This window comes from Strigops habroptila, chromosome 1 (assembly GCF_004027225.2).
Source record: "Strigops habroptila isolate Jane chromosome 1, bStrHab1.2.pri, whole genome shotgun sequence".
Lineage (NCBI taxonomy): Eukaryota > Metazoa > Chordata > Aves > Psittaciformes > Psittacidae > Strigops > Strigops habroptila.
The window spans coordinates 47,956,581-47,970,942 of record NC_044277.2 but is presented as its reverse complement, the minus strand read 5'-3'; the positions used below and the strand labels follow the sequence as shown (position 1 = coordinate 47,970,942).

General features: G+C 41.5%; 1 protein-coding gene across 5 annotated transcripts in view; it reads right to left on the bottom strand.

Moving 5' to 3' along the window:
- Nucleotides 1–6,995: 6,995 nt before the first annotated feature.
- Nucleotides 6,996–14,362, bottom strand: part of TMEM241 (transmembrane protein 241) — a 73,608-nt gene continuing 66,241 nt past the window's right edge. For 3 of the 5 annotated variants that reach the window (XM_030505869.1, XM_030505889.1, XM_030505908.1), the window contains 2 exons: nucleotides 11,066–11,130; nucleotides 7,000–7,662 (listed from right to left, as the gene is read on the bottom strand). In XM_030505869.1, the coding sequence (XP_030361729.1) occupies nucleotides 7,602–7,662; nucleotides 11,066–11,130 (126 nt within the window). In that variant the 3' untranslated portion in view covers nucleotides 7,000–7,601. Of the gene's footprint in view, nucleotides 7,663–11,065; nucleotides 11,131–14,362 lie in introns of all 5 variants that reach the window. The other 2 variants (XM_030505898.1, XM_030505878.1) reach the window with 2 other exon arrangements.

Genomic DNA, 14,362 nt, shown 5'->3' with positions numbered 1-14,362 from the left:
CAGGTTTTTTCCAAAGATTTCTGAATCACAGAGGGTTTGTTTTATGGGTTTGTTTGTTTGTTTTAACCCAAAAGAAAACAACATAGTTGAGTTTTTTCCATCTGAGAGGCTGTGGTAAGCAACTTACCCACACAACACGGCTATTCACAACATGAGCCAGTCAATTCTTTGCTCAGCAATTTTAATATTCCACTTTAAATACAGCTGAGCCACATGAAATTCTGTTGTGTAAGGCTCTCCTTGAAAGTAGAGATTTATTTTCTTTGGTTACAGCTCATCAAATCTTGAGGCTACAACCATCTGTGTTAATCTCCACACAGTCTGTTCTTATTCATCATCAGTAACAAGCCCAAGGAGCACCCATGCTGAAGACAGTATGAACAGGCAAGGATAATAAAGAAATAAAAGCTGCCTGGCTGAAATTTTTAGCTTCTGTGCCTATCTTACGTTCTAATACTTTGACTATAACTGGAGACTCTCATTAAATGAGAGAGAACAATTAACTTTGACCTGAAGAAGCATTAATGTTTAAAAGAAAGTTGAACTCCGTTTTCCAAGTGGCCATTGCTGGACTGATTTGCAGATCTCAGTCTTTGGCAGTGGGACAGCCAGAAGCAGGATGGCAAAGAGAAGAACTTGGGTTCTTCTACCTACTAATATTTATTGTGTTTCTTACACTACAGCTATTGGGCTGTTCTCCACTAACTGCTGACGTGTGTTACACAAGCAGATCGGGTCATTTAACTGCTGGCAAGCAAGATCCAGGGCAGTGCATACAGCTTTACCTCCAGCTTGATCTCCAGAGACACCAGAATGGGGTTGGCACTTCTGTCATTCAGCTTAAATGAGTAAAATTAACTGTAAGTGTTGATCAGGCTGAGCACCCCCGCCAACAGGCTGATAATCTTTTTGCTGGCATTGGACTGCCCACAGGATTGAAGATATTTGGGGATGGAGGGTCTCAAACAAAGTTTCTTATGACTGCTCTAATCTGAATGAACTTCACTTGCTAACTTGTGGAGGTAAATGGTATGGAGGCACAGGAACCCCTTCACTGAGAAGGCAAAGAACAGACTAATTCCTATGCACCAGTAAGGAAGAGATGATTTGAGAGAAGTTTTCCATGTGTTGTTTGAAGCCAAAGCTCATCCCTTGGTGTCCCATGCGTGATAGAGGAACAGCAAAAATCCCTTCTGGTTCCCATCTCTAGCCAGGGCTAGAGGGGGGGATTAGCCAAACTTAGTCTCCACCGCTTTCAAAAGGTCTAAGAAATATTTGCCTTGTGGTGTTTCTCACCCCTGTCAACAAATGCTTCCTGCTTTTGCAATGTGACTGCTAATTACAGCAGCATAATTCTTACAGTGGGCATTCACAAATCTCCAAAACATTTCTGCTTAACAAAAACTTCATGCTTGAATCATAGTCCTCTTAGCAGACATTTTAACTCTCGTTAATCCGTCTGGTTTTAGTGATACTCCTGCGCTTAGGCATGGCATATAGCATTCCCAGCTCTCCACCTTTCCTTTCCATCTTCATTGCCTAATGACGTGAGGAGCATAACTCCAAACTACCAACTTCTCAATTTGAATATCCATTTCCTCCAAACATTAACTTTTCTCCTTATCAGTTTAGAAGGGGTTGTGCTGGAAGATTGGTTTGTTCAGGCAGCTTGTCTCAGGCAGGTGTTGTTCTTACGTGTCATTGCAAGGCACTGGATGCCTGCAACTCTGACATAACCAAACTTGCTGGTATACCAGCTTTCGTCATCAGCAAGGGGTACAGAAATCAGAAGTTTACATGTAAACATGGATCGGCCTGAAGAAAGCTCAGGAGAGACCTTACAGCAGCCTTCCAGTACCTAAAGGGGCCGACAAGAAATCTGGAGAGGGACTTTTTACAAGGGCATGTAGGGATGGGACAAGGGAGAATGGCTTTAAACTGAAAGAGGGGAGATTTAGATTAGAAAGTAGGAAAAAATTCTTCACTATGAGGGTGGTGAGGCCCTGGCACAGGTTGCCCAGAGCAGCTGTGGCTGCCCCATCCCTGGCAGTGTTCAAGGCCAGGTTGGACGGGGCTTGGAGCAACCTGGTCTAGTGGAAGGTGTCTCTGCCCATGGCAGGAGGCTGGAGCTAGGTCCCTTCCAAGACAAACCATTCTGTGATTCGATGGTTCTATGATTCTATGATCAGACTTCTACACGAAAACAGGCCTTACATCTGCTTCCCAAGGTGTAGTGACCTCAACTACTTGAACCAACATCAGTCCACCTTTTCACCAGCCTCATCTGTAAAAATGCAAGTTTCCCTCCCTTGCAAAATAGCATTTGTGGGGAGCCATGAAAGGTATGGGACTGCTGATGGCAAACAGCAGAAAGAAAAGCTTGAACACTCTCAGTTCCTGACATTACGCAGCATCTTCTACAATCATGTCTGTGAATGCAGTTATGGGATTTCATCCACTGCCATGTGTTCAGAGTGCCTCACACCTGTTTTACTGTATTCTTCTGTACACAGATTTCTCTATACAGGCACCATGCTGGCAGTTGAACAAGTTCTGAGCTGTATGTTTTTAAATCTTGATGACAAAGCATAAGACAAAATATACTAAGCATGCTCTCAGTGTGTTTTTCAAAGAGATTTTGTATACCATCAAATCAATAACTTAACACACCAACTGGCTACCCCCACCTTTTCTGGAAGCCAAGACATTTATTAAAATGTAGAAGAACACTGTGTGACTGCTTCTTATCCCAGATAGTAAGGAGGAGGTACACTCCTCGTCTTGGTGACCAAGAAGAGATAGCACAACTTTTCCACCAGCATTCTTCCAAAAAACCAGACAAATTTCTAGCAGAAATCAAGGCTTACACAATGTCACTTCCAAAGCATAGTGAAAAAAGGGTAAAGCTTCTCAAACAAGGCAATTAATATGCAAATGGTTACACAACCTTCATGGACTCCTCTAATTCCTTTTTAGGACTAAACAGACATGTATTTGTAATATACCCTAATAAAAAAACCCCTATGAATAAGCAACACATTTTTCAGAAGCAAATCTCTTCCCATTTTATCTCCTGGTACAAAAGTATTTTGGCTTCAATTTTTTCCAATCTCCTTCAATGCCCCCAGTCTCCTTCCCCTCACCCATGCCTTATTTGTCCAAACAAAATGAACCTGTCCCTGTGTCTATCCTCTGAAACAGGATTAAAGTTTCATACTGAGCCTGTTGCCTGGTTTGCAGCAGCAGATGATCTGTTTGAAAGCTGTTCATTCAGCTTCTGCTCTGGGCAAGACGAATTTGCTATGGAGTTTTCTTCAACCCACCATCTCCTTTAGCTTACAGGTAAAATAAAACTGGAGGAAACCTCTCCTCAGCACTCTATATAGCTCCCAGCAAGTAACTTTTCTACAGTACTTAGTAAAAGCATCCTTTTCAAAACATGTCCTGTGTTGACATCACATTTCTTGAATTCTTCAGATCCTTTTGTTTGAGGATAGGAAACAAGAACATAAATACATATATACATACACACACTCATCCACCACCACTGTTTAAAAGAGCAATAGTAAATTGGAACTCTCACTCTTACTAAGCATTTTAATAGGTCCATTGCTTTTTAAAAAAACAATTTAAAGAGCTTTTCCTGTTGCTTTTTGCTATGATCACTCACCCTGCAGATTTCCAGTTTCACTATTAAACTGGTACTGAAAGATTGGCATAGATTCTTTTCCAACACGAAGCACAACAGCCACGCAGCAATAAGCAAAACCAGAATCAATTCAGTGGTAAGCATCAGGTTCATTTAATTCATTTAATAGCAGTTTCTGCTGGAAGATATGTCACAGATGCCAGATCTAGAAGATGATTGTTTCAGAACAGCATCTCTTTTGCCTGCATTTTAGTAACCCACATCCAGAAGCTTTACTGTTTCAGTCTTCTTTTGATGGCACTTGGCTTTAAGTAGAGGCTCTTTATGAGGAAGGCATGAGTTGTGCCTCTGCAGCAGATAACGCAAGTCTTGCCCCACACCAATTACTCTGGGAGAAAACCCCAAAAAGATGTTTGGAAAATAAAAGTGTAAGCAAGAGAAGATCAACAAGGTATAACATGATTCACAACCATCTTTGTCCGCGAAGTTTGATCAAAACCAGTAGATGATGGGACAGCCTCCAGGGACCTCCTGCCTCTCAGAAAGACCAGCACACTCCCCTTTCTTTCTCTAGTCCCATGTGCTAATGGCCCAAGAACTGGGGAGCCTTCAGACGGTAAGTTCCTTAAAGGACAGGTACTGATAAAAACAGAGGTTCTTCTACCAGCTGAGCTACAGGCCCATTGCTTTGCATTCAGGCGCTAAATGGCATCACTGCATCTTTGCAAGACAAAGGAAGTCCTCCTTCCTCAGAGCTCTGTGTTTGTCACTTTCTATCTTTGACCAACTGGAAAAAAGGTCAATTAGATATAAATAATCCACCCTTGCATATGCCTTCTCTAAATTACTGAACATAGCTGTTCATTAGTATTGCAAGAGCCATCTTAAGCTTGAACTGAGGTTTCCTGCTTTGAAGATCATTATAACAACCCTGAAGTGTGTGTTTTACCATGCAGTATCCTACCTTCTGAGGCAGGACTAAATTAAAGATCAGGCCGCTGCTTCCTCAGGAAATCACAAGGTTGTTCTGCCCCATCCCCTCCAGCCGCCAGCCTCCACAAGTGGTCAGTTCATGCCTGTGTTCCCCATGTTTCCCCTCTGCTGTCATCTCTTCTCTGCCTGGGACTGTTGCTGCCACTGGTGCCTCTGTGTCTCCTCGCCCCTGGGTGCCGCTGGTGGGAATGCAGCCCTTCCCAAGGGCAGGGGTGGGGAGCCAAGGTCCTCCTGCATTTGCCCTCCCACGGCTCACCTTTACATTTGTATGGCGGGCCCGCTCTCAACTGAGATGCCATCTCAGGGTTTTCCAGTTGCTGCAGCTCACCGTGCTCAGGCTGACATCCCAACCCTAGCACACATGCATTGACAAAGGCACCACTTGTTCCCACAGCCAGAAGCTCTCCAAAGGGCTCTTTCTCCACAACCTCTTGCCCTACAGCAGGGCTAACTCTCCAACAGCTCACTGCTAGCAATGCTTAAGCAGCCCTTTACTCACAGGCACTCCCATAAGGATGGGTGCCACACTGGATCCTGGCTCTGCTGTCACCTCTGCCACAGCCTGAGGAAGAAGGAAGACAGCCATGCCTTTAGCACCCTTGAGACAACTCCATATATGCGAAGACAGATTTTTAACGGCCCTCAAGCTCCACTTCCACCCTAGCCTGAATCTTCAGCAAGACTGACAAGCCACAGCAGTCATCCTCACCTGAAGCAGGTCAGGTCAGTTCAAAGGGTACTTTTTCTTCCCAGCGATGTTTGACAGAGGAGCCCAACTTCACTGTTAACTCCGCTTCCTTGATTTGCTTATGTGGCAACCAATTTAAACCTGCAGTATTTTACTTACATCCAGCAGACTCTTAGAAATGCAAACACATTGTGCTAAGGCACAAAAATGAAAGCAGAAGCAAAGAGCTCGGTGTTGTTTAACATGCATGAAGTTAAAGAAAAAGGTAGTGGACTTACTATGCAGGGAGACACTAACTGAGCAGCTGCAGAGACTGAATTCCCCCAGAGCCCAGACAACACAATGCCTGCTGCAATCAACCAATCTTCCCAAACATGCTCTCTGCAATTAAAATGCTATAGTAACTGTGGCTACTGATTTGGCCACTGGCTTTCCACTGAAAAAAAGAAAGCAAGAAAGCAAATGGGTGTTCTTGGTTTTAGTACACTGCTATTGGTACAGCATAGATAAGAGAGAGGAAGGAGAAAAATCCAGACTGCAGCCTACCCTTGAAAGTTATGCAAGAAGAAAGGTACACAATGAGCTTTTCCCACAGCAAGTGTTCCAGCTATGATTGCAAAACCTCTCTTCACGAGGTCTCCCAGGGTCACTAGTCACTTCAAAGCCAGCAGGAAGGTGGCGTGGCAAGGATCCAGCCATACTGCCACAGCTGGCTAGCTGGCAGAGCTACTTGTCTGGGGAACACCAGTGTGCTGCAGCCATCGCTTCCAGCACTGTCTGAATTTACAGACTCGGAGGCCATGAGGGTCCATGGCTGGTTGGCTTGGATCACTGGTGGGCATAAGTATGGGCTCAACTCCTTGTGTCATGTGGCTTATGCTGGTTTCAGGACTAGTGCTCAAGCTCAAGCACATGTTTCTTTCATGAACGTCCCTCTCTCCTTGTTTCTTCCCAAACCTGAGTTTTACCACCTGGCAAGAAAATGGCTCACTTCAGACTCAAGCCAGAGTGTGAAGCAACATACACAGACAATATACCTCTGCTAACTGTAGTCTTCTAAAAGCCATGTGTCTTATCTTGACCAGTCACCTTGTTTCCATCTACACAGAGATAAGCACTTCCAGAGGGTCTTTCAGTCACATTAACACAGCGATCTAGTCAAGAAGAATCATGTCTGTGCAGGCACCCCCCTCCTCCCATTGACTATGAAGAAAGTTCTGTCAACTTAGATTTAGGGACTACCCTTCAGATATCTAATGTCATGTAAGACAAGTCCTGAAGATTTGTTATCAAATCTCCTCACTGAAGATTTGTTATCAAACTCCTTTTATCATGTAGGCCTTCCTCACAATATTACCAACTCAGCATTTAGTATTACTATTATGTAGATTACCTTCCCAGGCACTAATATATCAAGACTAATTTCTAACACTCATTAAGCAACCAGAAATGAAATTATTTTAAGAACTCTTGAGATGAATTGCTTTATGCTCTTTATGACATTCATTCAAGGTTCATAATCTTTGTTGCCTCTTGCAATAATTTTAGAGACAAAACACCGCTGGGAACAGTATGTGTCCCTCCACCCCCTCCAGCTGACAAAAATTTGTAGAGTTCAAGAGAAAACTTGGAGAATGGGAGAGGGGAAAAAACGCACAAACAGTAATCGCTACAGATACTGAGGTTTATTGCTGATTTCCCCATTCTGCACAGCTGTCAAACCGCCACAGTTCCAGAAGGGGATTATCTCCAGAAGCCCCATGGCCTCAGTCACTGTGCCAGCTCAGACGACATGACTAGAGACCTGTGTGTGGCAGCTTGCTGCTTACAGAACAGTCGGAGACAAAATCCATCCTTCCTGATCCTGAATTCATGGCAGTACAACCTGCTGTCAGCTTCCAACAAAAGAACTGGAGGCATCCAGTGGGGATGCTGCTTTTCCTGAATTCAGTTCCCTCTGCAAGAAGCTGCTACTGAAAGGTTCTCACACAGAGCCACCAGCATGAGACAGTGCAGTTCTTCCTTTACCACATCAATCAGAAATAGTTTGTCTTGTGCTTTGAGACAAAGGCTCCTAACCATCCTGCCAACTATGCTGCTGTCTTACCAGCACTAATAATAGCACAGTTTTTCTTTCTTAATAATAATAAAAAAAGGTCTTTTTCCTCGTGTTTGGTTGAACTTCTTCATTCCTGCTGCCGCATTTTATTCATGACAGGATCTCTAGGCTGCAAGTCAGCTCTTTTCCAGCTGGTTAGATCTGGTTCCTCTTTATGTGCCTGTCCTTTCAGTGTAAACAAGCAAAGCTTCTCCAACTCCACTGGTCACAAGGCTGTAAACAAAGTATACCACAAATTTAGCATCATGCAAGTCCTTCTACTTGATACAATGCCAAGCAGCTTAACATTAAGAGAAAGGTATTATTTTTTCTAAACGCATTTCAACCTAGAGACAGTAACCCGGGTGATTTTTTTCATTCATCTAGCTAAGAAAATGCTGAAACCAGAAACGTCTTATTTAACTGATCTCATCAGAAACTACCCTTCCTATATTTTAGGGCTGGTGGTATTCACACGAAAATCCACAGACAGAAATCTAGATAAAGAGGTTGCACCTAGTTACAATAGCTGCACACCCATACACTAGCAAGAATAGGAAAGGGAGGCAAGAGAGTTTGAACCTTATTAGGTTAATCATTTCCCCTTGCAATTCTGTCCTGAAAACTTGCCACCTGATAAAGTCAGGAGGAGCTGTAAAACCAGTAAAGCCTGGGTTTTGGGAGACTGAGGAAATTGTGAAAAAGAGTTTTGGTCTGGGGGGATCCCACTAGTGTAGTGAAGCCGGTATAAATTCCCATGTTTCCTTCTCTTTGTGAGGAATGTGGTGAAAGAACCTGCCCCCGTTGAAACAGCATACGTGCCCAATCGCTTCCTTCCTGTGCTGCTCACAGTGCAGTGGTGGCACTAACACTTCTCTCCAAGACTCAGGCTAGAAGCAGGGCTCCAAATCAGGATGAAGGGTTTTACAAACAAAACCATTCATTGAAATACACTATCAACCCACTCAATCTGTGTAATAGTTAATAATCCCCAAATCTCCTCTGATATCTATCATAGCTGACAAGAATATGGTAGGATACTGACTCTTCTCCCCTTTTGTAACAGTGAAAAGCTAAGTGTACTGACCTTTCATCTTAGCTCCATGGTTTAGTTAGCTTATGAAACAGAAAAGCTCCTTAATGAACTTTATAAACAAAATGAACTTCTGTTAGTTCAATTGTAAGAGGGCCTCTTTTTTTTTCTTGGAAGAAAAGAAGGCATGTAAAGCTGAAGGCTCTCTGCTCTTTAATAGCATTACATTCACTTAAATCTTAGCTTTGGTGAGCTGTTTTAAAAATCACATAAGTGGCCCTTGTTCCCAAGAGGAACAAACATTGTATAAGAGCAGTACAACAGCCCTGGAAAGTAGGTGCTGCAGACAGTCTATAGACAGTCCATCGTGGAGACAGAATACCTCTGGGTGTGGAATTACCAACAAGGAGCAAAGGGCTGCGAGGGCTGCAAGCCTTTCAAAAAGATCTAAACCACATGAATCTGTTTGCCTGTAATCACTAACAACCTCGGAGCACTTTTCTCTGGAGAGGGTTAACCCCCTGGATTTCAGGTCTTGCCTGGATTTCAGCTCTGATCATAAACATACCCTCTGCATTAATTCTTTTGGAAGCTAAGGTTGGATAATGTATTCTTTATCCTAAAGAAAATAACCCACTGCATATATAGAAGACCTAAACGCAACAGAGCCTTAGAAATGTCTCAGGTTCTTTTTTCTATAGATGTGCTGTTTTCTACAATATTTTTAACAGAGACTTTAAAAAAGAAACCTATCCCTGATGTATCATTCTAAAGATCAGACTGGCAGTTCTATACAAAATATAGTAAACTACGCAGCCCTGTTTTATAAAAGGTGCCTGCATCTAAATTGTTCTTTAGTATCTTCAGTCCTCCATCAGAGAGGAAGAATTCCTTTCTGAAAGATTTGAAATCTCAGGTATCCACATGCCCATGCAATCCAGATGATTAGGCCAATAGAAACCATCATTATAACTTCAAGACGAAGCAGAGCAAAAAACGTGGCTAAACGCCAACCCTTGATTTACCTTCAATTTACCATCTGGCAAATCCTTCAGCTTCTGTTTATTGTGGGATGACAGCTAACTGCATTTGTCCATCAGTCAGAAATTAACATATGATATTGTCCATGACAACACTGGAGCAACACTAAAAAACTCAGTGATTAATGATCTTGTGAGTGCTTTGCAGCTGCTGTCATCTAACAAACTATTTCCAGAGCTTTGCTGATAAGCCAAGGCACTGCTGATGCACAAGCAATAACAGAACTCAAATAAATAAATAAATGGTTATCTTTCTGAATTATGACAATCGAAGTGTAACAGGGGCCCAACAGCTAAGGCAAAGTTTCTTTTAATGATACAGATGTGCTCAACATTTATATTACAGTGCATACAGGGCATGAAGCATGTGCGCAACTATAAGGGTCCATGTGCTCATGTTAACAAAGGTACATGTGTTTCTTTATGTGTCAGTGAATACATATATATCTTATAAAAGCCTACCTCTAGCATGCACATGATTGATAGACCTGCACAAACACATGCAAAACGTAGTGAAGAGCAGCAGGTTTATGGCCTAGACTTAAGAATGTTGTTGGTGCACTGATAATAGTTTAACCTCTTACACACATAGGCCACATAAATGTATTCATAGAGCTAAAAAAAATACATGACTTATTTTAGTATTTGAGATTACATGTGCCTAACATACATATGGGGATGCATATTCACACATATGTATGTGGAGCTAGTTTAAACTGAGATTCACCTTCCTCTAACTTCTTTATCATACATGGAAAAAGAATATGCTAATTCCATTCAAAGCAGAGCTGAATCTTTAGGATGGCAATCAAATTGCAAGGGGGGAAAAGGAAGCTTAAAGCTTTTAAAAAATAAGCAGATTTTTATTTCCAGTAACAAATCCATCCTCAGAGACATACGCCTAACCCTGTAGTTTGTTGTTGTTTGCATGGCAGAAGCATTTAGAAGCACCAGCTATGGGCTGGGATTCCCTTTCACTGGATGTTCTACACACACCAAATCCATTGCCTTTAACAAAAGAATTTTGCACCCCAATCTTTTATATTACTACCTAAAAAATTCAGGTTAGGTGATCCATAACATGTGGCCACACATTACCAAGTCCAGATACACATTTGGAAAAAGTTGATTATCATTTTTTTTATACCAATTTCATTTTACACATCCACAGTACACACTGTATTAAGGAAAACTGAATGTACTCTATTAGTTAAAAAGATGCTATCACCAAATCATGACTCCTGTGTTTTATTTCCAATTCCACCACTAATGTGTAGCATGACTCTGAATGGGTCATTTATTTGCCTATTGCATCCATTTGTCTAGCTGTAAAACATGCTGAGTGAACTGTGGTGAGGCCTAATGTCCAAATTGTCTATGTTCTCCCACAGAGGCACAAGAAATACTTTTCTGTTTGTATTACCACCATTGCGCACCTGGTTCTCCTTACATGCAAAATATTACTGGCACTAACAGAACTTGACATTTAAAAAGTATTTCCACATGAAGCACTATGTGGAAATACATTTTTACTCTTAAGAAAAAAGCTCATGTAGGCACTTACCAAGAAATTGTTAGCACATTGGCAGTCATGACAAAGAAGAACGGTGATAAGCTAGCAGTGATAATCTGTTAAATTGAAAGAAAAATAAAAAACACTTGTGAACTTGTGATATCACAAATGAAAACTAAAATACTTCTGCTGAAATTATATTTCTGGATGTGCAGTTACATTTTCTTTTCTTTTTTTCCTTTGTTTTCTTAAGCATTAGATGCAGTACCTAAAATAGATACTCAATAGACAGGAGAAACCCAATGAGTCTATGATAAACAGTGAGATGTTGCTGAACATGGAGCTTCCACTCCTGCCCAACCTTCCTCCCTGTGTAAGTAGAGACTACATCTAGATACCTCCTTTCTCCTCTGGCCAATGGGAGGCAGGCCAAAAACAGCAGAAAAAGACCCATAAGACAACACAACTTCAGTAGGTTTATATTACAAATCTCTCATTACACCAAGGTGTCCTGGTCAGAGAAGCTAGGGGCAAATGACTTTCTATTCTCTAGTACTGATCTCAGAAACAACTAGATCCCAACATACAATGGTTTGTAACAGATCCCTGCCTTGGCAGCTGTGGAGCTACTGCATCTGCAGCCTGCATGCAATTTTGGACATCCTGTTGCCAGATGGACAATGTAAAATGGAAAGAGTTCAGAGAACAGTGACAGAGTCATTAGAGGAGGGATTGATTTTCAGTCAACAGTTAGAATAAGCAATGCATGTGGGAAAGGAAGACTTGGTAGTGATTTACAAATACTTGAGAAACACAAGCACTGAGGAATGAACAAAACTATTTAGGATAATACAAAATTGCCCAAGGAAGAAGATGAAATTAAGAAACAAAACATTCAAACAATTATCAGCTAAGATTTCCTAATCATTGTTTGTCTAGTTGACTCCCAGGGGAGACAGCAGAAACTTCATTCCATATTCTACTACTTGTTAAAACACTACTACATGTGCAGTAGGGAAGCAAATGCCATTTTAGAGTAGGTTGTCTGCACCAGAGCTTGCACTAACAGTTTGTTAGTCAATACCCACTACATTTGTTATGCCTGCATTTTAAAGGCAGGGTTTTGAACCTGCCTGAGTGTAATCAGTGCAGGATCACGAGCAGCAGTGGATGAAGAAGAGATGGATGTATGTAAATTTCCTCAGCTCCACTTTAAGAGTTAGCTGAGGAGGGACAATAATCTAAAGCTAGCAGTGAAACCAGGCAATGGCAGCGGTGGTGCTCCAGAGGGACTATACAGTGAGTGCCTCCTTTGGCCTGTTTGGGGATCTTCTCTACTTTAGGGAGATTCAGGCATGCAGATGGATTTTTTTTTCTTCCTAGGCATTACCATAAATCACACCCTGACTGTTCTCCATTTTGCCTACAGCACAGGCCACCTTGCAGAGGGAACGAGGCATGAGATGGACTTAATCCAGGAAGGATACCACAAGATTGCAGATCCACTCCATTCTGCACAGCAATTCAAATTGCTGGTATCAATACAACCACAGACACATCTCCTGACACAAAACTTTGGCTTAAGTATTTGCACACTGCCTACCATGGCAGTGTACTACATGGACAACGCTGTAAAGCTTGAAGCTAACAGAAAAAGAGAACTCCCACTCCAGGGGAAAATCAAAAGATATGTATCGCTTCTACCCATACAGCCTTGTATGTATACACACAAGCAGGCATATGACTAAATAGATGCACCCAAAAGAGACTGGTGAGAGGAGAAGGACAAGTCACAAAACTGAGACTTACTCTTCAAAACTCAAGCAAATTATATTGCAACTGTCCACAGTCAGGTCACACCTTGGCCTGTCTCATAGTCATACGCAGCCAGAAAGAGTTGACACCCACTCCGAACACTGGAATTTAATGATTCAGGAGCTGACTCTTTCATGCACTGTACCTAAATACAGCTCCTAGGCTGGATATCAACCAGTTCAAAATGTAGTGCTCCAAAAGTACATCCACATCTTGTTCTTGCAGGCTGGATTCTCCCCTTATACACCCTGCAGCAGCTTCACTGACCTACAAGGAACTAGTTCTTATTTACATCAGCATTAATGATTGTAGAATTAACTGCACTGAGCTTATCTTAGGCTAATGCTAATTTACTACATAAAAATATACAATATTTCATTACTGAGCATATAAACAGGAACTAATAAAGGATGGCATATGTGGTATCTTACAGAGCACTCTTTTCTTAAGCTGTTCTCCTGAAAGAAACTGAAGTGCAGTATTTCAGAAGTGACACAAGTTGAAGTTATGTCACCCACTCCCTTGCAGAGTCCTGCTTATTTGAAACTTGAGAAGAGGCCAATGGCAGAGAAACGGGCATTAAGAACCCTCCAAAAACAGCCTTATCAAAAACAATACACCATTCTACTGCAATCATCTCAAACCTCTACAAAATGCAGGCTGCAGCCTTTTGGGCTTATTACAGCAGAACACTGCTGTATTTTTGAAAAATTATGTAAGAGTCTCTCAGTGCCAAAGAGAAACAAAATGTGGATTGGAGGAGCACATGAAGTAAGTGTGTCTAAAGAAAAAAACCACACCACAAACAAAAGGAAAGAACATTGCTAAAATGTCCACCTTTGATAGTTTATCTAAAAGAGGAATACATTTTAAAATGAAAAACACGTTTTCCAGGAAGCTAACCACATAATTTGTTCCAGAGGAAGAATCTAAAGTCTAGGGACATAGTTCAAAAGGTAATTTTCCTTACTTTCCTGAAAGTACATTTCAGCATTTTCTGAAGTGTTTTAAGTGCACTTTGGTTTCAAAACAAACCACCTACATTGATGTTCTGAATGTTCTTTAAAAAAAAACCCAACAAAATCACAACATGCTAAATGCTGTAATCTCTCTTTCTTTACTTCAAAGGTCACAGTTGTCCTCCTAGGCATTCAGATGCCTTACGAAAAGGAATGAACTTGCAAGACAAAAGAAAGCAAATAAAAGGACAAACTGAAGTTAATGATTTCCAAATATATTTTGGTGCTGATTCTGTAAAACTAGGACATGGAAAGAAAATTTTAACTAGCTATAACCAGCATATTTTGTACAAAGTCCCCAAAATTTTGAAATACAGTCATTAATTCTACCAAATGATACAGACTGGATGGTTGGAGCCCAACAATTTTTAGAAACAGGAATAACTCCGTAGACTCTGCCTATTTTACTTGCTCAAAGGAACTGTGACCAGGCAGTACTGCAAAAGCTATTTTTAAAGACATTCCTACTGTGAGCATTTCTACAAAACTGACACAGCTTTCAGTGATCAGGAAA